The sequence below is a fragment of the Nelusetta ayraudi genome, unplaced genomic scaffold, assembly GCF_046127955.1.
Source record: "Nelusetta ayraudi isolate G7.1 ecotype Tasmania unplaced genomic scaffold, CSIRO-AGI_Nayr_v1 ptg000004l, whole genome shotgun sequence".
Lineage (NCBI taxonomy): Eukaryota > Metazoa > Chordata > Actinopteri > Tetraodontiformes > Monacanthidae > Nelusetta > Nelusetta ayraudi.
In genome coordinates this window covers 12,336,844-12,361,732 of record NW_027466054.1, presented here as the reverse complement: position 1 = coordinate 12,361,732, position 24,889 = coordinate 12,336,844, and the positions used below count along the sequence as shown (strand labels likewise).

General features: G+C 45.3%; 1 protein-coding gene across 1 annotated transcript in view; it reads right to left on the bottom strand.

Moving 5' to 3' along the window:
• neurl1aa (neuralized E3 ubiquitin protein ligase 1Aa) overlaps positions 1–24,449 on the bottom strand; it is a 39,416-nt gene extending 14,967 nt beyond the window's left edge. Inside the window, exons 1-3 of the mRNA XM_076035278.1 lie at positions 24,085–24,449; positions 13,029–13,267; positions 12,373–12,694 (exon numbers count right to left, since the gene is read on the bottom strand). Coding sequence (XP_075891393.1) covers positions 12,373–12,694; positions 13,029–13,267; positions 24,085–24,118 — 595 coding nt within the window. The 5' untranslated portion in view covers positions 24,119–24,449. The remainder of the gene's footprint in view (positions 1–12,372; positions 12,695–13,028; positions 13,268–24,084) is intronic.
• Positions 24,450–24,889: the final 440 nt, after the last annotated feature.

The window sequence follows — 24,889 nt, the reverse complement described above, 5'->3', positions numbered from 1 at the left end:
GTCCTCATTGCTAGCAGCATTTCATGGATTGTAACTCTGAAGTCCAATCAGATTTGAATGTGGGGTGTTTTTGAGGCCACGGCTGATGCTTCAGGCTCTATGTGACAGATTTTTTTTTTTCCTGGCATAAAAGCAGATATTGTCCTAAACCAGTCAGCGTTTGAACATGCACCATAATATTCTACTCTTATTCCCAAAATGATAATATTTTCTATTTGATATTAGACATATGAGCAAATGGTGGATTCTGATTGGATTGTCCAAATCAGTCTTTTCCTAAAATCGTTTTCCGATAAAGGGTTTGGTTGGTCAGGCAATATTGATCCAGATGTTCCCAGAGCAGTTCTCTAAACATGTAGGCAGTGTACTTGGGAGATGCAGATTCCTTTTCACTCCAATGCCACAAACGGGAAATAAGCGCAATGGGTCTGTCCACCTCTATAGTTTTATTTCTCTATTCTCCATCCATAAACTCTTTCAAAGGTGCAAACTTCATAAAAGTCTCTCTCGTGACAATCATGATGGTCCTCACACATAGCCTTTAAGTGAATTGTTTGAAGAAAATTACAATGAGAAAGCCGGAAAAGGTTGCAGCAGCGACTGCTTGACAACTTGACTGCAGTTTTGCAGAGGAGCGAGGGGAGAGGGACTTAATTCATCCATTGCTGACTGCGTCATCTGTGAGCTGGACTGAGTGGAATGTTAATTTTAATTAGCAATGGAAATTACTTAATCAAGTGCGTATTCTTTGAAACTAAGGGTAAACCTGGTATATATGTCTGTAGGAGTGTATGGCAGATGGTTACCAATTCTATATAACATAAAATTCCATCTTTATAGCAGCTGTCCAAAGTTAAGGGTAGTCACTGCAAAACAAGGGATTTTTTTTATGTTTCCAGCAGGCAGAACATTTATGTTGACTTTCCTGAGAGGAAATTTTTGAAAAGGAAATTTACTTGAGGGGAAGGAAAAAAAAATGCTTCTTGACAGGAGCTCCTCTGAACCTCCATTCAACTGGTTCACAGAGATAGCGACAGTCATTTCAGGATCAAACCCGGCGTGTTGAACCAGGGCTCCTCAGAGTGCACCTTCAGCGTCTACACAGACAGTCGTTGACATCAAGTCTCCGCCGTCGCAGTGTTGAGGCATACTGGATGTGACAGCCGTCTCCTCGCTGTTTAAGACCCGCCCCTCCCCTCCTTTAGCTGTGATGCGAGTGACTTTCTCGCTGAAATGCTGAGTGATGAGCGGCCGTGCACTCTAATGACGAGATGATATTGCTGCTAGCCCTTTAGCCTGCGATTGATGTTAGCTGCTAACCACCAACGCGTTGCCCTGGGATTAATGTTTAATGGATCTGAGGTCCTGTAATTGCGCTAATTGATTTTTTTTCAGAGGGACATAAAGTGGAAGAGAGCTGAGCCTTGGGTGCACAGGAGGGACTCCAATCAACTGCTAATCAACCTTTTAACGCCTCTCCACCCAGAAGCATGCAGATGATAACAGTGGCTGGGGTTTCATCCATTGCTTCCTCTCTGATCACGTCCCTTTGATGGGACTCCCAGCCTCCACGTAAACCCTTGCAAATACTTTAAGGACACACTGTGGAAATGAACTAGGCTGCGCCTCAATAAGCCGTGCAACTCGTGCCTCGATTGTCTAAGCCTGTTCCCCAAGACACAAAGCCATTTGCTAAAGGGAGACCCTTTAATGAATTGGAGACACCGTAATGTGGCTCAAGCCTGAAATCCTTCACTCTGATGACGGGGGAGGAGGAGGAGGACAGGCTTGGGAAGGAGGAGGAGGAGAGCCCCTCCTTTGGCAACAGACGAAGCATACTAATTGCACAACTGCAAACTGATTGCGATGCTGCCTGGCCATCGGCGGGCCGCTCACTGCCACCGCCTCGCTCTGGGGGATTTGAGTGACATCAGCCATGAGAGCCGATACCTTCCAGAGCCGACTGCTTCGCCCCGCTGCCCCCTTTTGCTAACATCCCAAATTGGATTATGATGGGATGGGCTTTCTTGTAAGACCTCCCGGATGCACGGGAGGAACCGGAGCCGCGGAGAGGATGATGACGTGTCTCGGGGGGATAACAGCGGCGAGGAGCGGGAGTGAAGCCCAGAGGTAAATCCAGGAAGGGAGGAGGGCGGTCGCCTGCGACAAAAGGCAGATTAAATGCGGAGAGCAGTCTGCAGAGGGTTCCAAGGAGCTACAACTCATCGCCTCCCTCTGTCACATGTGTCCTTTACTAGAGTCAAACCTTGGAATGAGTTCACACACACACACACACACACACACACACACACACACATCAAAGTGAATACTCAGAAGGAAAAAAGCGTATTGCCTCATCTTTTATCTACCATTTTCTTTAAAAAAGGTCTTTGAAAGATTTATGTCCCTTTTAGTATCCTTTTAGTACCAGTATCACCTAGTGAGGTGCGTGTATTCTATATTTCTGTGTCTTTTCTGATCAAAGGCAAGTGAGACGCTGCTGTTGACGAAGTCTGCTGATGGCTTGTAGGACAGAGAGAGGACTGAAAGTCCTGCACAACATTTACTGTGCACTTGAAAAAAACAAATAGACTTGTGTATGAGTGTGTGCGTGTGTTTGTTTATGTGTGTCCACTGTCCGTTTGTGACCTCAGCAGCTGCTGCCCTCTAATCATGGTGCACCTGCGTTTTTTTAGCCGATACAATCCCTTTGTCCATTGGTCCCTTTTAAATCCACCACTCAAACATACACGACTGCTATTGGCTCAGGACAGGATTTTGCCCTTTGAAAGCTGCAATAAACAGTGTGTGTGTGTGTGTGTGTGTGTGTGTGTGTGTGTGTGTGTGTGTGTGCGTTCTCACAAACAGATATTGTAATTAGGCCATGGACGACGCAGCTGCCAACACTGTAAGCCTAGGGGTTCCACCCAGTTTTCATCACCTGATGAGTTTCAAAACTGAATGCAACACCTGTTGGCAGTGAATAGCAAATCTAGGCGAAGGGTATTATGCTCTGGCTGGTCTCTTGTTAAAAAAAACCAACCCATTTTCTCATCTTATTTCCCGCCGGTTCCTCCTTGGAACCATTTTCAATTAGTATAATTAAGCACCTGTTGGCTTAATCCATCCCAAATGAAAGTTCCACAGTGGCATGTGATGGACAGGAGAATTGGCATTGGGTCTTTACTGGCCACCACAGCCATTGGCCTACAAAGAAAAGGTTGCTGATTAGCTAATAGCCATACACTGGGAGTTGGATGAAGGCAGTGGCCGAGCGGACTAGCTTTGCTCGAACGTGCCAGTGTTTTGAGGCCGTGCACGAGCAGCGGAAGTAGCGGCAGAGGCGGTGATGGGGGTTTGGGGATTTGCTCTGATTCACGCACTCACTCTATCTCACAGAGCTTAGCCTTATCCCGGACAGTTTCGTCTAATGTCAGCAAAGGTTAAGAGAGAGCTGGAAATATGGGACGAGATAGTTACGGAGAGATCTTGAGTGCGGACTGAAAGGGAGGAGAGAGGAGAGGAGAGCTCCGTCAGGTCTCGTTGGCATCAGCTAAATGAGGACTGAAGTGAAAGATTAGGGCTGGGAACTGAGTACTGGGTCATACTTCATTGAGCTATTGGAAGCCCGTCTCCAACATTTGTACCCTTCATCTGTGCGCATGCACAAACACACGAGCTGAAAACCTCTGTGGGTCTCACTTGTTTGGCTATGAATGAATCTCCAGACTTTTTCCACCAAAAATACCAGTAAGTGTAAATGAAGGGGGAAAACGTTGAACTTGACCAAAAGGAAACTCTCAGCGCTGCTTTGCTGACACCAAAGTTGTGGTTTCAGTGAAAAGTACTATAACCCCGGGACAAGTTCCAGCTGAATTCCCGAAAAAGGTCTGGGGTGGAAGAGCCTGCAGTGGGAAAGCACCACTTGAGGGAATCTTGAAGAATTAGGAGGCTAAAATTAGCTCTGATTAGTATTTTTTCTTTAATCCTCTCCGTGGGTTAAATACCTCTTTCCATGTAAGTAATAGCTCTCTCTGATTCTCACAAATGGCAAATGTCAGCGTCAGGGTGGCAGAATGGGCTTGTGCAAGTGATATAAAACAACGAAAAAGACGGGCAAAGTTAGAACGGTGGAAGTGAGTGATGGAGACAGAGGGTACTTTGTGCTGGATGTTTGGGACGTTCTTATTCCCTCCCTGGCACTGGACCAATCCTCACTCCCCGTTCAGGCTGTGCAGCTTTGAGTCCGAGGCTTTTGGAAAGAGCAGCAGGCTCCCAGGGCGACACATGGCCATAACAAAGAGCCGGGCAAAATGCCTGCTAAGTCACACGAGCCCTGTCCCTTAGGTCATTGGCAGGATTCGGCATGCGCTGTCCCGTCTCCGCCAATCAGGATGCCAAAGGCCTGTTAATAACCTCCATCATAAGGTTCTTACATTAGAGTCTTCTGTTTGATTCCAGCGCTCACACATGAGAGAAGGCCAATATTAGAATAATGTTTTGATAGACAGGAAGACCGACACGGAGCAGATGCCGCTTTAGAAAGTTTTAAGGAAAATGGTTTGATTTCCAGACTTCCACTTAAAAAAAAGCTTGGTTAACAGCTGATTAAATCAAATATACAAAACCAAAGATTTATAACCCAATTCAGGAGTTCCTGCAACTCAGGAGTTCGTTTTTCGCTTTAAACAAGAAGCCACGATAGATTTGGGGCATCTTGTGGCAAAGTTCAGAGTTCAGTTAGTTGCACTAACTGATTTCATGCCTCCATTAAAAGTCACCTCCTGGCCTGGTCTGTCTGCTGAAAGATAAGAGCAGATTGGAGGACTTGGACTATCAACCTTTGTAAATATAGAGGGTCATTGTCACTTCATAAACACAATAATTACTTTCAGAAACACAAACAAAAACATTACAAGGGACATTATCAGCCAATTTCTACACCTACATCTTGTACACTCCACCATGAAATAATCATTTGAACTATTATGTCAACTGTTATTGTTATTTTCACATTTTTGAAAATAATTTTGACCCCTTTCACCAGCATTATACTCGCCAACAAAACACAAAGACAATGTTCACATCAAAACCCAGTGAGTGCATTAGGTTTGACTCATTGTGCAGGCTCCAAGTCGTGATTGTTTTCATTACCGTCAATGATTATACTCAGCCACTGTTTAATAAGAGTTGATAAATAATGAAATATTCATGACCAATTTCCCTCAACAGTTGGTGGTGCACGGCACCTGGAACTGATTTGTTTTTGAAATTGTCACATTTTGTTGGAAGGCGACATAATCTGATCGATTTCAATCAACGCATCTCTGTATCACTAGATGCCTTTTTTAAAAGTATATTTCCACTGTGGTACACAAACAATATGTTGACTTGACTGGACCAAAGGTGCATTCAGAAACCTTGGGACGCTACTTGTTTGTTTCATTTCCATCTTAAAGCCCACACAGCCAGTGTATGCTTTTGATACCCCTGACGCTGCTTCAGAGGGCGAGCAGTGCACAACAGCTGGATGCGTTCAGAGGAACGTCACTAAACATCGTGCTTTGAACTGGGGGTGGAATAACTTTTTCTGAGCGGGGGGGGGGACAAGCAGAGCAAAAGAAAAGAAACAGGAAACTACATAAGTCTTGTCCTCGATTTTACCCCATTAAAAGTTCCTGTTGAATCTCTCTCACAGCTGATAAAGTTCTGATAGAAAATGGAATTATTTCAATAATGTCTTCTGCCTTTTGAAGACTGCCGTTGTTTGAGTATTTGGCCAAATCACTGAAAAGTCATTGCTGAATCATCCACAGTTAGTTTATTCTATTTGGCCTTTTGTTCTTTCAGGCCAGCAGCCGTCTTTAATTATACCCAGGACACCTGAGCCAAGAAACACAGCACTACTAAATTTGCCCTTCTTGATATCTTTAAACACAAAAACCACAACAACCACAACAAATCGTGGGCTAACAGGAAGTAGTCAGATCGACACCAGCTCTGTGCTCTGCATGCATTTGGAGGGTCTGTTTGAAGTGTCCTGAGGTCCAGAGTCCAGCCAAATCAAACACCGGCATCAGTCAAGTGTGCATGGTAATTAAATCATCATTTAGCTAAAGGTAATCAGTTTCTCCCAGAAGTATGTGGCAGCCCCTGCTGAGTCGCTTGATCCAAGTTGGACGACAAATCTCACATCGTTCCAGATGACTTCATGCTAGTGGAGTCCTAGGAGTGCAGCCAGAGCTGAGTGGACCGAGCCAGAGAACAGCAAGTGACCAAATGCTCAAGCACAGAGTTTTCACATTATTTTATTTTAGGAAAAGGCTTGTTGCCTGTCTGAAAATGTGCAATACATCTTAAAGAATATGACCCTAAAAGTGTTTGTTTCCCTTCCAGACTTTTATAATTAGCGCTGGGTATAAAATTTGCTTCTTCTAATCCTCTGATAAGTTCTGCTTGCTGTCATTAGTTGTTCACTGCATCTCTTATGGTAATTAGACTGAGGGCTAAAGGAAAAGCGACACAGGACGGGGGAAAAATTCCCAAATGAAACCGCAAATCTAAGTCCCTCATTATGCTAACGCACTGCTGTTTTCTCCTGGAAGAGCGTCACATTTGCATGAGAACCAATGTAAATTCAACTGGTTTAATATAATTTTTATATGCCATTAATACTTTAATACCATAATGCTCCAAAGCCTCCTCAATGAATTACAAGTCACGCATAAGAATCAAATTTAGGAGCGTTTGTTATAATAATGACAACAATATTTTTCTTCCTGGGAAACTGAAACAGTAATTGGTGGGCCGACCATTTCTTCGGACCAGAGCACATCTTGAAACTGCTTGTACATTACGAGGCATCCAATCCCAGTTGAAAAAAATCTGGCCTGAGTCCGACTCACTCAGTGTTCCTAGAATAAGAATTCAGAAACCTGCAGAAAGTGCCATATGTTTCCTTTAACCCAGAGGAGGTTTGAGTGGAACAGACAGTGGACTTTAGCACATAAAGCACTTAACACCTGACAAGCACAAGACGCACAGGACTGTTCATGAACAACAGTCCTCTTAAAGAAAGGGGCGATATCTTCAGCGTACAACAGGTATCACAGGCGAGCTTGGACCAGAGCAGCTGGGAAGCTTTTCGAGATCAAATCTCTCATTATGGCCTTGGTGACAGAGACGTGCTACGAGAGGTCTAAACAGGGCGACCCTGCCTCGCAAGCTGTCAAGAGATAAGCCGGCTCTTTTGACACATCTCGGGAGAGACGTAAACAAAGAGCCGAGTCCGTTGCGTCGTCATCCATCAAAACCTTCACGCATTGTTTTCCCTTCGGAGAAGCGCTCGAGTTTTCCTTTCACCTAGCCCACATCTGTCATCGCCGCACAAAAGCACAATCCCACAACTGATGCGGTGATTTTTCGCACACAATGCACAATGTGCGGATACAGCACAGACAAATACACTCAGACTCAGTAAAAGCGCCACATTATGCCAGTTGACACCTCAAATGACATACTCTTCTTGGCAAAAATGTACATTTTCAGTTAGATTTTTCTCTGCCTCCCGTTGAAACCCCTTGAGGGGACTTGTAAATGCAGCGTCCCGAAGGTCCAACGGGACATCGTCTCTCGGCCAGGAGTCGCGGTGTAATTCGATACGATTACCTGGAGGACATCTTTCTCGAAGTGTAAACACACTTTTTTTCTTCCCTAGAGATATCCAGAAAACAGCCCCATCCTCCCACACGCTGTTTCCTATGAGGTAAATTGACTTGCTTCTTTTCTGCGGCGACGGCTAGATTGTCCGAATCCGTCTCTCGGTGGGCTGTGGCTGAGAGGTGTTTACAGCCTCAAGGTTTCTCTATCAGACGCTATTCTCCTGTCCTTCAGGGAAGGCCCACAGAGGGCCCCTCTTGATTAAAACTCTACACTGACTGATTCACACCATCTGAGTCCTGCCGGCTACACAACAGCTGAAATTACTCAGTTACTCGGCCTCCTTTCTGATGTCAAGTGAAACACGGCTGGATGCGAGTGTCTCAGTTGCAGCTCACCTACCAGGACACGGCATCTATTAAACAACCTTCTTTGCCTTGTTGGATTTCAAGCCTTTGGGGAACTGCTTCAAAGATTACCCTGCCCATCCTGCACAGTGGTGTATTTACCCAGTTCACCACCAGGTGCAGTCAATCACCAGCAGCCTAGGGCACCAGGCGTCTGGCACTGAGTTCAGGTAAAGATGCTTAAGAAAAAAGTTTGATGGCTTTATTTTTCTCGGGGTCGCTGTGGACAGTCAAAGATTACACCTACAAAACCCTCAGAAGGGTTTTGTAGGTGAAATTCTTCAACTGAATGTGTAAAATAATTAAACAAGACCTGCCTGCAGATTGTCGCACAATAGAGCACAGCTCTTGTTTCAGTCTTCGCATCAAAGGTTTAGCAAATGTCACTTGGGTTCATTATTCACTGGTCGTCTTCGCTGACCTCGTCGCAGCCTCCGAGCGCTGAAAACAATCCATCTCCACAAACAAAAGGCCAGACATCACTCTGCTCAAAATGTTGCGTGGTGATAATCAATACTTGTTTATGAGCGCAGGACCAAATTGTTATTTTGTGCAGGAAGAGTTTAACGATCGACATTTTAAAAAGCTCAGCAGAAAGGATCAGAGTAATAAAGCTTCCTGATCAATATATTTCTATGAAAAAATAACATGTCCTGTATTGTCTTGTCACTCATGAAAATGAACCTGCACCTACAATGAACAGCACTTCCTACAGCTCTGAACTAGTCGTATTTATTACCAAGGTATCCATTCTTAACCTGCCAATTGACATCAAGCTGCTCATCAATTTTACATCGGGATGTGACAGCAAGTAGCCGACCTGTCAGAGATAAAAGGTGAAGCGCTGCATGTTGCGTGATATTAGATTAGCAGGTGACATGTGATAAGACTTGTGATAGATGTTGTGATGGCGATAGGGCTCTTTGTAAATACAGAAACAATAGGAATTTCAGTGTCCATTCACTGAATCTAAGTTCACCATTTTGACATCAGGAAATTAAAGCAACCATCAGTCGTGTTTCTATCCACTAAGATGCAGAAGCAGCTCGAGAAAGTCCAACACCCATCCTGCTTCTTCACATTATAAGAAGATGGCTGGCAGGCACGCGTGCGTGCATACACACGCGTTACATTATCTTCTTTGAGTGAGTTAATTCAGCCTTTGTGCAGTGAGGATTAGAATAGTCTCAGAGTGGACACAATAAGTAATCTCACTTGCTGTAGAGAAATGGTATAGAGAAGGTTACTGAATTCAGAGGGAAAATGTGTTCATCTTATGTGCGAAACCCCTGAGGAGTACGCACAGGAAAAATGTATATTGAAATGTGAGTGAGGGTCTATATTGTAGAAAAACCTGGCTTGGAGATAAAACATGCGCTATTGTTGCAAAGCCTTTCTTTGGCAGTGGTTGACGCAAAATGCGTTGGAAATCGGCTGTTTCAATGGCTTGAGGTCATGTCAGTGTGAGAAAATACTTGATTTTTAGAGTTGCTGTTTTATCAACAGTCTCCTGAGCTACAGATTTAAATGAGAAGCCAAACTCAAAATAGCCAAAGGGCTTGTCTGCTGACAGGGAAACTTCTATTCAGCGTTGTGCACACAAACGTGGACATTCCCGTGTCGCACTTAAGTGCATCTTGTTTAAATGAAGTCATTCTGTCTTAGAAATGGCAGTGTTCCATTACTCTGGACTAATACCTGTTTGAGAGGGCAGCGTCATTTGACAGGTCTCTGAAAGCAAAACAGACCCTTATTTTTTTTTAGCATGACTGGAACGACACAGAACATCTGATCAGAGGCCTAAAGGAGACCTTCTATTTTTAATTGTCGTTTGGAGGAGCAATTCGAATTGTTCACGCGTCACATTAAATTCAACCAGAGCTGCCATCAGAGAGCTCTGAGCTCAGCTTGTGATTCCTCAACTATTTTCTGCTTTAGCCTGAAAAACCCACATGCATACATAACGTCATTCATTAACACAGACTGTGAGTCCTGGAAATGCGACTTCGGGGCAAAAGCATGCTAGCAAAGACAAGTGAGAGGAGAGGAACAAAGAAAATGTTCTCTGTCACTTGACATCCACCCACAGCAGCCTGGAGATACCACTGTCAATCACTGCGGCGCACTGTTACAATCAAATGTGCTATCTGCGGGACATGTGACCCCTGGTCTATTTATACAACAGCAGAAGGGATGACAGCACTGGCTCTTCAGGGTTAAAAAAAAATGTGTGTATACATTCTCTCACATCAAAGCCTGCGCCACACTACCCTCGGCTATGGCTTTGCTGTATGTATGTTAAGCTACCTAGCGTAGTTTGATAATGCACCGCATGGCTTCCTACCCCCTTCCTATGGGGCCATGTGTGGGTCAGACATATCATGGACAGTCTTTGGACATTGTTGTTGCATCACTCCGCTTTACTGCTGTATGCAAAGCCATGGATAGTAACTAGTGTTTACAGTAAACACAAAGACATCGGAAAACCCACCATGCTATACTCAATGTGTTGCCTAAAGACAACGATTTGTCAGGTGATCTAAGTGGATTACAGAATCAAAACGATTTTCAATCCTGTTTTTCCTCTGAGTGACTGGTTAAACTGGGAAGACACGCGTTTCGTGTTACACATAAAAACATCTTAACAAAGCTGCATAAATACACAACAACTGGGGAGGGGGGGTGGACACTTCAGTCAGCTGGATGTAGACTAGGAGTCACCAACCTTTTTGGCACTGAGAGCTACTTCATAGGTCCTAAGTCACATGATGCTACCAGTTTGTTAGACTCTCCTGAAATAAAGTCTTTGAGTTATATATTATTATAATGATAGTCATCTATGTGAAGACACTTATCAAGTTAATGAGTTCTCAATAATTAACAACTTAACAAGGTTGGATAAAATTTAATTTTAGACACAGCTCAACGAGTTGTGCAATTTTTTTAAAAGACCTGCGGGCGACTAATGTGGTCCTTGGGGGCTCTCTTGTGCCCACAGGCACCACGTTGGTGACCCCTGAGGTAGACCATGCGAGATAGCGTTTCCCAATACATCAAACCTATTTAAAACAGACCTTGATCCACTTGTACAACAGGCTCTCAAAGGACGAATCCCCAAACTGTTACCCACCGTATTTTACAAAGCGATAGCAACTGTAGAACTCAACCACCCAAATAGGCAGATTTCAAGGGCTTTTAAAAAACATCCGGGGAAGTTGGCTCAAAAAACTGACTTGCTTAACCCGATAAACAGGAAACTTTCCATGGATTTACATGAATCGTTTTAGGGGAGCTAGTCTCCAAATCTTACCGAAAGTAAACACAGACAATAGCTGCCTCTGATGGCTTGTGCTGTGTGTTTGGAAAACTGTGGGAGGTTTGTGGAAATCGCTCAGATATACAATATATTGTTTTGATTGAGTCTTGTTTTCCTCTGATTTGTACAGTGGAGGTGGCAGTTTCACAGTTGGCCCGGGCCACTGAGGCAAGACAACTTGAATCAAACCTTCTATTAAATACAAATGGAGCCACCACAGTGAGAAAATGATTTCTAACCGATACATTTTTCCACACGAGCCAATGAAAGCGGTTAAAAATAGATTAGTAACCATCATACTAATGATTGCGTAGCCAGCAAATCTCAGCATAATTTATGGGTGTAGTAGGAAATGGCTTGTCCAAAGAAAACAGAACACATCTACTTCTCAATGATTAAAGGCCCACTGTGGAACATTTAAAGGGATCTATAGACATGGGTTGGAACAGTTACATAAAGTCACTAAAAATAAAAAAAAACAGCTGTGGTTCTATTTGCTAATATGAACAAGTCTATTTATAGAAAAGGTGGGTCCACTAGTAACGAGGCAGTCAGGGTTTCATGATTTCAGCAAGAGATCCACCACCAGAAAACAGGGACTGTTTGCTATGCTTTCTTACCATGACACACTACCAAATGTTACTCACTGGCCATTTTATTAGAGTTTGTAATTTAAAATAAAATAAGTGTGATTGAATAATACATTTAAACATAAAAACATGTGAATAATAATAATAATAATAATAATAATAATAAATACATTTATATGTAGATACTTATTTGATCTTACTAGAAACATCATCACAGTCTGCAGAGGGACAGTCCTGTTTAGCCTCCCCATATGCTTCTACATGAAACCCACGTCTGTTCCAGTTTATCTTTCTCTGTTAATGAAATTAGGACCCCGGAGGCTCTGATCCCAGGGCGACTTCACTCTATTGCTTGGTTGGTTACTCACTCTTGCACCTCTTGCCCCATTAAGCATCTTACCTAGCAGCTGCACTCCGCGGGTCAGACCGTAAACATCAATGAGGGCCCAGAGGGGCTCAGCTGTGCGGACGCCGCTGAAGAACAGCATGGGACTGGACTCATTAATGCGGTAGAAGACTCTGCCCTTCTTGTCCACCCAAAAGGCAATGATGTTGCCCTCGTTGGCAAACTCCTCGGGCAGGGCCTTGGCCCAGAAGCCACTCTGTGACACCAAGTCGGGGCAAGCGTACTTGGGCAGGTTGTCGGGGTTTATTCTGGAGGGGTCTTTAGAGGTGAAGCCCAGGCGGAGAGCCCCGCTCCAGCAGCACTGCTTTTTGGTGATCTGCAGAGGAGAGAACCAAACGCAATGCTTTCAAATCACAAAGTATATGAACTGAATGGGATTCATTGTGTCCTCCTCAGAACGTCGACCTCTTGTGTGACCTTCTGAGGAAGACGGAAGTTGATGTCGAAACATGTAAAGATAAGAAAAGAAACCCTGAAATATTTGTCTGTTACAGAAGAAAATACTCTCAGTATATTGGATGTCATGTTAGCAGAGCAACTGTCCGTTGAGTCTTTATCAACACGACACAACGTGACATTTGCGTCTGCAAAACCCTCGTTTGACCTCAAATGCACAGCGGTTTACAACTGTTACTTTCAGCAGGAAATACCTTGAGGCGGACTTGCTCGTACAGCGCTATAGGTCTGTTGCTGAAGGTAATGGCGTTGCAGAAGCTGGCCAGCCTCTTGACTGTCTTCTGGGCCAGATCCATGACGATAAGAGAGCCCTTGGCATTTGGATGAAAGAGCAGCGGGCTGATGGGAAGGTTGCCACACTGGATGGGCAGGCACCTCTTGGGTTTGTGGTGACATCGGTGTGACGTGGATGGAAACGGTGCGCCGAGGGAGTCTGGAGAGGGAGGGAATATGGACAGAGTCAGCTTCTTCTTCTTTTTTTTTTTTTTTTTACCACAAAACAAACAAGGAGCAGGAGGTTAGGCTTAATCACCGTAATTAGTGTCTGATGTTTGCCTTTCAAATCTGATGAAAAGCTTTGCATCACAGAGGACCTCGCGTTGATTATTTGTTGAGCAGCAAAGTAATGAGCAAATCAGTAGTAATCACTTTGGGCCTTGGAGGAGGGAAAAAGCAAAATCTTCTGCGCAGGTTAAGCGCCAACAATGGGCCCAGATAGACATTATGTTCTAGGTTGTTTACAGATTAGACTGCTGAGAGCCAAAGAGACGCGCAGAGGAAAACTGGCCAAATTCTGTGATACGTAGATAGTATTTTTGCCCAAACGGGTGAGCTTGGGTAAGAGTGCCGGAGAATCTTTCATCTCTAACCAGGAACTTTTTGCTAAAGCAGTTTCGTACAGTTCCCAGTGTTGTGTTCTGTCTGACTGAAGCAGCCGGACTCCTAATCTGAAGTTGAGGAGAGGCAAACTTGTTTCAACAGGGAATTCTAAAAATTCCATCATCTGATGCTCCTCCAGTATGTTATATATCACCGTCCTGGGATACCAAATGATTTCCAGAAGTTTCAGCGTTTCATGTTTGGACATTCCAGCAGTTTGTGGTGAGGCGGTTGAGTCATGTCTTTCATAGCGCCCGCTTTCGCTCAATTTTGTTGACCCTGGTGTGCGTTTAGCGACGAACTCTCTCTTCAGCAACCGTTCTTGGATGTTTTGCATCAAGCAGGACCGAATTCAAAAGGCTCACAAAGCAAACGTGAAAACGACAACACTTGTGAGAGCAGGTTGATTCCTGGTTTCTGACTCGGAGACCTGCATGTCTCCCATCTGTGTTGCATTATGGATTGGTGGAGATACTGCCAGCGCTGTCTGCCTCTCCTCTGATTCATCGCCTCCGAGTTTACGAGCGAGTTTACTATAATAATAATGATATAATTCTAATTCGGATGGTAGTCATAATTCTGTTTTGCACAAATGAGGAACCGCAAAATCTAACATCTGCTATGATGCTTTCTAATTGAACCCTGGTTACTGACACTGGAGACATTTCAGGACCAAATGTTGAAACAACATCCAGCGGCAGGGAACAATAACTGACACACTGGACAACAGAAATATTGAAAATATAATACTGCAGAGTTTCAGATGAATGTTGTGATAACATAAAATAAATCATATCATGTACAGTATACGGCTCTCTGGACTCTTTGTCCTGTGGGATATTCAGAGAGGATTGTGAAGCAAACAGTGAGGCAGCAGCAGCAGCTGCTGCCCTGTGGAGGACAGATAAGAGCAGACTGCCAGTCCCGCAGCCGACACACTTCGTGTTCCCCCTCACTCTTTGTCTCCCTCATCTCCCTCTCGCCTGCGTTTATCTCGGCACGGCCCTGTCCAGCTTCTCAGCCCGTAAAAACGTGTCCACAATTTCATCCCGGCCTCAACTGAACAGTGTCGACGAGGCCCTTTTGTCTCTGGCGGAGCCACAGGAGAGCAGTTGCTGAATGTGGCGCGCGCCATTGAGCTGAATGCATTAAGAGGCTCTGAAGAGACGCAGCTGCTGCGGAGAAAAACGGGCCCTATGTGTGAATTCATGTTCCTTAGCAACCCCCTCGTATGAAAAGGTCTCGAACAGTGCACTCTTTCACTCGCCGGCTATCTGATAGGATGCACCAGCTGCCGTTTGTTTACACCAATGGAACAACATAATATTTATAGTCTTGGGTTATGGCTTTTTTGGAAAGCAGCTTCAGGAACAGGGCAGCAGCAAAACTATCACCTTCCAGTGTTTTTTACCTTTTTCACCCGGAATAAATAGGTGAACGACAGAACACCCATGCTGGATTAAAATGGATTCAAGTACTTTGTGATATGCTGACCTTTTGCCTTTGTTTTTCCCACTTCAGACATAATGAGATTTCAAAGCGTCTGTGATCACTTTATTTTCATGCTATTCTTAGTTGTTTCATAAAACACACAATATGAATAAACCCGCTCTATCGTCCTAACACACGATGTTGAAGAACTTCAACATAGAGGATGAGTGACTAAAAATTCTGAGACGTACCATAGTGCTTTAAAATCAAACTGAAACTATTGACCTTTAAAAAAGGTGCTACCACTCTGATACACATTTGTGTCTTTATGGGGCGTCCACTCGCTGCAATCTTAACTTTATTGTTAGCCAACAGCGAAATGCATCCATCTCCTTAGATTCCACAAAGCTGGCCCAATTGTTTAGCTGTGGGTTCCACATCACCAAAGGTTCCACGCACAACAGCTTGACCCCTTTTTAGAAAACCGAGCTAAGCCACATTCACAAGTCATGTTCGAACCTGCTGACAGACAAAACAGACAATCATTCCCGCCGGTGGCGAAAACACAAACAAGCTGGTGGAGGTAAGAAAAGACACAGTTCATCTGATTATGGCATCTGAGATGTGTGGCAGCAGGGCTGGATTGACTGAGACTAAACTGTGGCTGCCTGTCGCGCCCATCAAGTCTAGCAGACGTGAGCAATTTGCACCATTGTAGCGTCAGATTGCAATTGTCTGGGTTAACATAGCTAAACATCTTTTTTCCCCCACTACAAACACAGCAGGCACAGAAGAGGCAGTGAGCTCCAGCATGAGGCACAGAGGATCTCAATAAGAAGCACTTACTGAATGACTTAACCAGGAAATCTGTGCTGTTGGAGGATTTTCTTGTCAGCTAAATTAAACAGTTACAGGAGAGTTACACAGCCGTTTCCTCGCAACAGTTGTCGTGATCACCAGGACGTCTGGCCATGCAATGGATTCAATGAATCTAAATATTTTATTACCGCTGACTAAATGGGTGAGCAGTGTAGAAATATTTCACTCAAAACTGCCAGTGGCAAACAGCGCTAATCGTCATGGGACGGACGCCTGTTGCCACGGCAGTGATATACACAGAAATCGTCTTTTACCGCTCCCAGTGTTTGGACAAAATGTCATGTACATGCAGGCAAACTGGGCCAGCGGAAAGAGACGCTGTATTACTGGTAGTGCGGTGCGGTGGCGTGCGTGGGCTCTGTGAATTAGACGGATGTGTGAACGGCAATTCAGTGGCTGCAAAAAGCAACACGATCCATTACGGAATCAGGCTCTCGGTCCTTTGACACACACTGTTTTATCATTTAAGGTTTGGTGTTTATCCATAATGGATTTTTTTGCAGGCAAAGCCCGGAGCCAAACTGCTGGCCGCTGCCTCGGCAGCGCAAACATCAATCCGACTCTGAACCTGCTTTCTCAGAGAACTCTGTTTGTTCCTCGCGCCGCTTTCAACGGACAACAGCAGCTTTTATGGCCTCACAGGACGCTTGTCTCTAAACGTCAGAGTTGCCCTGGAGTTTTCTCTCCCGGAGAGGCCCATTAATAATAAACCACAGACCCACTGGCCGCATGCTTATGTGCAGCTAATACTGGTCTTACAGCAAACAGTGGTAAGACAATTAGTTAATCGGTTCTTACTGAGACCATTTGGCTGGCAGCACTGTGTGAAAGGTAAACTGTGTCATCACTGTTTTGTTTTTGCTTTTTTAAGCTACTAACTACAAGTCAAGTGTTTGGCCCTCTGGGGGGTAAAATACTGTTGTGTTTGCTGCATATTTGTGAGGCAAATAACTTCCCGGTCCAACGGCGAAGGTATTCCAAACATATTACGTGAACTAAGATGAGGACAGATGATTCTTATCCTTCTTTCTTAGCGCCATTCTAAGCATCAGCGCGTGTACCAACGCAGTGGCCAGTCCCTGATGCGAGGCCTGACCAACGGTGCGTATCCACAGCCGACCCACATCTCCACCATCCGTGACCTTCAAGTCTAATGTTAGCGCCATGGAAACATGAGAAGTCTCCGACAGCAGCAGGAGAAGGTGGCCCACACACCGTCCCCCGTGCCTGCTGTTCACTGGATGCGGTTGGTGTCCGGGCATTCCAAGCATCCAGGGGTATGTTGAAATTCACCTTGTATGGGTGAGTGGAAGATTCTCACCTTAAATGTTTGTGCCACTTGGTACTGCTGAGTGTGATTTATGTCGACGAAGCATTTGAGTACCTTGGCTTAGACAAAATGCCATCATTTCAATGACTGCCATCATTTGGCTTTTTTTCTGAGAACTGGGAGAGAAAAGGTTGCACTTCTGCCAAGGTGACAGGTCTGAGACATCTCTCGCTTGATCTCTGCGTCACTACTGTCTGCTCAATGTGCCGCTGTTGGTCAATGGCAGGCTGATGACAAACACCGTTTTAATAATGTTTACACGGAAACGTCGGCATGATGAATTCAATCCCACCGACTCATGACAAAACGGCGTTGGAGCCTGGCACAGCACCAACTGCCGAATGACTCACGGGGACAATGGGTGCCATTAATCACTCGCTATTATCATTTGGCTTTAAAGTACAGCTCGGGCAGCGTGGATTTAAGTACTTGTACACGCACCGGGCCGAAACCTTGCAGCTTATCCACGGAGCCTTTCACAGGGTATCGCCTTCCCTGTTCTCACTGAAGTTCGTCGTGTGCGCGTGTGTGACGACCCCACGGTGAGTGAAACCCAATCGCCCCAGTCCCAGTGTGTGAGTCATCAGTGTGTGATCAGGTGACACTTTTCTTAGTTGTTTCTAGCCTCGCTATAGTTCGAGTCGTGGCTTCCTTACAATACTGACAGCAGCAGGTATTCTAAAAAAGAACAAACAAAGAACAGCCTTGTAAACTTAAATGTGAGTCTTCTGTGTCCACTACTTTATGTTCTTTATCTACTCTGCATTGAACATGCATCAAGTCTCTGGCAGAGTGGCAGAGACCTTCTCAGATATATAAGCATTAAGATATATGAGCATTTGCAAGAACCAAATTTTTTTTTTTTATGCCCGATTCAATCCATCATTACATCTTCACCTTTCCACAGTTCACAGTCATGTGACAAATGGAAAATATTTAATCATTGTTTCACGCAGTGATGACAAGCCAGTGGTGTTTTGTGTCCTCTTAACCTTGTTCAACTAAACAAGGTGAGGTTAACAACCTTGTTTAGTGGCTCGGAGGAGGAAATCAACCAATCAATCAATCAATCAATGGCCAGTTTTTCTTGTTCACCCCTGAGACCAAAAGAACAATATCTGGATGATAAACACAACAAGCTGTTGAAAAGTCACTCAGTACATCTAGGTGTCTGTTGTTTGAAGGACGACTGTAATGATGGATCAATGACAACTTAACTATTAATCGGTTCTGGTTTCAAAGCTTTGTGTTACAAACAAAAAACTCCAAATCTTTTAGCACTCTCTCTGTGAATGTCCCCATTTTTGACTCATCTTCACCAAAGGTACGTTCATTTATCCGCTAGAAGGTAATGGATGCACATCATAAATAAGCCAATTGTGGGCAGTTAACATTTTTGTATCCCGCATGGCAGATAGCCGTCTAAGGAGACTCGTAAATACGGGACAGGGGCAAACAAACATTTTGGTCCTTGCAGGTTTTGACTCCCAATGCAGCGGCAGCGCCCTTAGCTGCTCACGCTGCCGTGACCTGGTGGCCAAAGGTTCCATGGTGGATGGCATCATGCACAGTGGGCCACACACAACTGCACAACTGTGATCAATAAGCAATAACGTGTCGTGGCTGGGGCACCGTTGAGGGTTGCAGCCTCTGCTGTGTGTGTGTGTGTGTGTGTGTGCATCTGTGTGGTGAGGGGGGTTAATGCTATGCAGTGTGTATTGACTGCAAGCAGGAGGCAGGATGCTAATCAGCGCCGCAAGCCATTGATGTGGGCGCTGCTGCCTTCAAGGTGACCCTTCCGGAGAATGAGGCTGGGAGGGCTGGTGGGCTCACACTCACACACACACACACACACACACACACACACACACACACACACACACACACACAAGCGCACAGACACCCATGGTGTTGAAGAGGGTCCGCCACCCCCACTCTGTGTTGTGATGAAGATGACAGGAGTCTGTGTCTTCAGGAGTCCGGGCTAATTCACAAAGACGCTGCCAAGCACACTCTCAACAAGGCCACCTGACCCTCACACATATGTTTCTGTCACTCCACAGCAACTGGCCAGGGTCTGACTGCAGCTCTAGAGGAAAAGAGAGGTTTCACCCCCCCCGCCGCTGCCCAACCCACCCCATGCCGTGAGTGGCAGTGGACTTCATGAAGAGCAACAATCCGCTCCATTTTTTTTTCTTCATGATTTGCAGTCAAATCGGTGGCATATCTCAAAACAGGAAATCCCATCAGATGGAGACGGAAGACAGAGAGAAAACTTGTGTTGTTGTCGCTGCATCAGAGCCTCCCCCACGCCCGACTCCAACGGAAGCCGAGCCCTGTTGATGTGGAAACGCGGCCAGACGCTCGATGGAATCAGCCTGAGCAGCCTCAGACGCTGGCCCACTTTCAGTCAATCGGGAGCACAGAAGTGGAGCTCCCACACACTCGACGGACTTGTGTTACGCAACCCGGCCCGGGCGGCGAGTGCCGTTCTGGATGTGCCTTTTGCTGCTTCACACCTGAGAGGAAGCGTAATCTGTTTTCTTCGCCGTCGCTCGTATGTTTGACGGGTTTTTGCGGAGCATCTCCAGCCCAGTCCGGCCAACTGCACCACCAGCTGCGTTTTCACGAAAAGCACTAACGCAGAGGGAAAACACCCAAGAAGGGTTTCAATTGAACACTAGTAAAAAAAGAAGAAAAAGAAGGGGCGGAGTCAACCTAATACCTTTCCATGAAAGGCCTTCTCTTCTTTCCATTCTAACAAAGGTCAGGTTTACACCGGGAGGCTCAAGTAGCACAGATCGGATCTCTAATATTAACTTCTGAGCAAGAAAAAAGTGACTGAAATCGGAAACTGTCAGATCGGAATCAGGCCTCCTTCATATGTGGCAATGAACAGATACTTTTCTACTATTTGATTTCTGCACAATGATAAAACATGTCCACAGCTGTTGTCTGAACATGAAATCTCCTGAGCCACTAGTCCTGATCCTAACACTATCCCACCAGTCTGTCCCTTGTCGTGCCCACAGCCGAATCCACGCAGCAACGTTTGCTGAGGCTTTAAAAAGCGCTTTGTTCTTTACCTTCCGCCCAGAAATGTCAGCAATAGTGTGTGCACTAATAACAACAAATGCCCTTGAGCGCCTTGAACTTTAATTAGGATTCTCCTCTTACAGGTGTCCGGCTCAAGTTGTGGTTTTATTGGGTCGTTCCTGGGTTGGTAGCCAAAACAATGTATTTCCGTATAGAGGTGTTTTCAAGTGTAAGCAAAGTTTAAGCAGGTGTAAATAGATATCAGATATCATGTAAGCAGACAGTGCGGCCCCTTCCAATTATCAAATAAATAACCTAGAGGTCACATTCACAACTGTGCACCGAGGGCCTTCTGCCAAACAGAGTCTTTAGTTTGACTTGACAGTGTGACTAGATTATTCGAGAGACCTCGGACCCTAACTGGGTCACTAAGACGGCGGAAAGCCTGCCACCCCTGACAGATGGTTGTTTTTCCTCCGATCATATCACTACTGTACACAGGAACACTGACGGCCATTCACAACGGCCATCTTGGCTGGAAATAGTTGTGTAAACACAGGTGTTTCCAATGATACTGATCAAGGCTCCGTTCCACTTAGCGTATATGGAGCCTCGGCCGTCTCACTCTCTCTGTCTCTCTTTGTCTCTCTCAGCAGACTAATGAGTCTCAGTAATCATGACCTGTACCCACGAGCAAGAGTGACCGATGAGCAGCGACAGTCTGTGAGCACGCTGACATGTTTCCGTTTACATGTTCATCAGCACAACAGTAAACCCAGAGATGATAAAAGTATGCGGTTGTCTGACGTCTTGACACAGGTTCATTTTGAAAAATCAACACACACTCTTGCACTTTTTTTTTTCTTGATGACAGTGTTCCTTGTAATGCTCAACCATGAAGGAAGAGAATGCAAGGAAATACCAAGTCCCAGTACCAAGTCCCAGTATGAGACATACCACACGCACTAGTACACGTTGTAAATCAGAAAATACTCTGTAAACTGGCAAAAGCCGCAAAAAAATACGTTTCTCAGTGATCCGAGTGAGATGGGTAAGTTCACGTCTTAACTTCTCACTTGGAATGTGAATTGCTGCTCTTGTCCAATGCTTAGTGTGACAGAATCGGGGGACCAATGTGGTAATAGAAGGCAGATGTCAAGCCATTATCCAAAACCAGAAGGACAAAGTTCAGCGAGTGCAGCGACACTCAATCCATTTTCACTCCAGAAATTTGGATTAATCATGGCAGGACGACAGATGATGTAATTAAAGACCATTCATTCAGGTTTCACACCAGCATGCCAACGGCGAGAGCGTAGTCAATGAGGCACGGGGCCATTAAAAAGTTTTTAGTCAAGATGCAGGAGGCACATGAGAGAACAAGGTGGAGAACCAAACTAGTTAGAGGCAACAGTAATGCCACTTTTTTTTTGGCTCACACAGAGAAATGCTCTCCGATGTAATTGCAAACTGTAAAATGGAAGCGAAGAGGCGTTCTCCTTCATTTACGAGGTGATTTTGATACAGCCCATCAGAACTGTGCGGAGAGGAAACAGCTCTAGTCCACGGGATAAAAATGCACTAAAACCTAATGGGGAAAAAAAGGCTCCATAAAACTTAGTTATTCACCGTGACCACACGAGAAACAAAGGGGATCTGAAAGTTCCTTTCATTACTTTCATTGTAATTGGTAATGAACACACAACTAAATTACTGGTCCACTAATAGTTGCCGGCCTCCTCCACAAATAGTGTACATTCTGAAAGTCACAGACCAGATTGACACGGGATTATGGCGCTAAGAAGACCACAAACCCCGGACAGATTCTATTACATTTGAAATGACAATTTAGTTTATTGTGCAAACCTTTCAGCTGAAATTGAGAAGCACAACTGGTTGGAACCCTCTTTGCTTAACGGTGGAAGTTTGCTAATTATTTTAAAAACTACAGATTCTTTCAAGGCACAAGCAAACGTAGAATATGTGTGCAAGTGTCATCAATGAGAGTTAGTGAGAAACACTCAACCACTCAACAAGTCACACAGCTGTCAAAAGACAGTGACACTATTTATTGGGGCAATAATGGAAATATAAAAATCATAGCGTTAGCTGCAATACATGGACTCCGACAGCCATTGTTGTCTTTGGGTGTGTGTCCATTAAATCAAAAGCGGAAGTGAAGTGAACTTTGGACAAGTTTTTCAAAGAACAGGTGGGATCGAGCTGGGCCCGAGCAAAGCAAGGTCTCCACACTAGCAGTTAGCAGCATGCTAATGGTAACTGCTAAGCACTGTGACCATTTCCCCCCCGTCAATAGTTCTCTGAAAGGCAGTGACTTGAGTGATGGCATTTACAATAGATGATTTTCATTGAAACGTACAATAGCCCAGTCTTTAGGTCCTTCCTCTGTCTGCTAAAAAATAAAACAGCACTGCATTTCTAAACTATATTTGATTATCTGATTTTTGTTTTTGTTTAGCACCCCCTAGTGGACTGGAGTTTAACTGTACAATCAACAGCAAGTGTCTCTGAAACTGAAACAGGATTTGATTGGTGAAGACTCCGCTAATACTTTGAGTGGCAGGTACATGAACACGGACACACCCAGCGAGGTGTTTGACCTTGGTGAGCTCTCGCCTTCCTCCCCCCCGCCCCCCTTCCTCAGCCTGTCCCTCTTTCACTAATTGGATTAATCTTGGGGCCTTAATTAGAACGATCAGGTGGCCGAAAGCAGAGGAGGCTGCCGCGGCAGGGCTTTAGCTGCGCTTATACAGTAAAGCCACAACAACACGCTCAGAAGGTTCTGCAGGGCAGTGCATGTGAGACTGGACCGTGGAAATGTTTGATGGCAACACGGCGGCTAGTGTGTCAGCGGGGGGATCACCACTGAGAGCCACAGGGTGTGAAAGTGGCCTGCATTTGAACCATATCCACATAATCCTGTACACATACAGGCCTGCCAACAAACATGCTCGAGGTCAAACCCCCAAAACAGAGACGTACAGTAACTGTCGCCTTTAGACTTTGTATCTACATAAAATTGAGCTTATGGTTTTGCATGTTACGCCTCCTGCCGCTTTGCATATTACACTTCCCGTTTTGCTGTGCGCCTCCAGCCACAGAACAGGGGGAGGGGGTGTGTACGGGCCATTCATCACTAGTGATGGACGCCTCGACCTCACTGTTGGCACAAAAGAGGGTTATAGCGAAGGGGGGGAGATCAATGTATAGATTTCCTGCACACACGCACTGTTTATTAATGAAGGGGGAAGGAGCCCACGGCGGCATCTGAAGCAGAGGGAAACCCCGCAACTTCACACCCTTCCCCTTTAAAAAAACAAAAACAAAGAAAAAAGACCCGTGACCAAACATAAACCATCTCGTACACTTTCATTCATCGGATTATGGGCTTTTGAGAAGAGATTGATGCTTTAAAAAGAAGAGAAGAAAAGAAAATCTCATCACATAATTAGAAGACAAGTGGGCACTGCTGCGCGTCTCCAGGAGCCCCTTCATTCTAATTACAGGAGTGACGTAAGGGCGACAAAAGAATAGGCAGCGTAGGCAGCAATAAGGTACCTGAGAACACGGCGGCGAGCGCACCGTCAAATAAACACTTGGCCGCCAGCGGAGAACAAAAGGGTTGGTGGCAAAAAATAAAAAATAAAAAATATGCGCATTCTGTTGTCTCTTACCGTACAAGGCATTCCGTGTTATCTGGCCGCCCATGGCTTTTTTTATTCCCCTGCAGTCCGTCTCTTCTTATCGGCCGTGCGGATGATTATTAAGATGCTGCACCGTCCGCCGCGCGTGGCATGATTGCATCCGATTCTCTTCCGAAATAATAGTAATAGCGGCAGTAATAACAATAATAATGGTGATGGTGGTGGCGACGGCGATTTCGAAATAAAAACAGATGCAGGAAAAAAAAAAATAAACAAAACAAAAGCCCGCAGCAGACACAGGCACCAGACACCTCCTTCCTTGTGATGAGCGCACGGATCCGTGAAGGCAACACTCCCACCCTCACCTTCACGCCCCCCGCCTCCCCATTCACCGAGCGCCTCTCCTCTCTCCGGCTCCACGCTACTGTAGCCGCCGCCACATTAACATAGGAGGAGGAGACTGAGGCCGAGCCCTGCTTTTAACGCTGTCGTTGCCGATCCAGCAGGGCAGAGTGTGTGAGGCTGAGAGGAGGAGGCCAGTAGCCACGAGGGGGAGGAGGCGGCGGGGAAAGGAGAACCTGGTTTAAAGTATTTTTTTTTTTTAAATAAATAAAATAAATAAATAAAAATAATCAATTAAAAAAACTCTTCTAAGCACAGCGAGAAACATTGGTTAAATGATGACAAATGCAGCAGACACAAGGCTATGTATGGATCCAGAGGCTCCCAGGGGCCCACCGCTCACATTCTTCCCTCTCAACACTCACTCGTGCCTCAGGACCCTGGCTGGCCGGCAGACTGGGTGACCCCCCCCCTGAAAAGCCCTCCGCCCCCC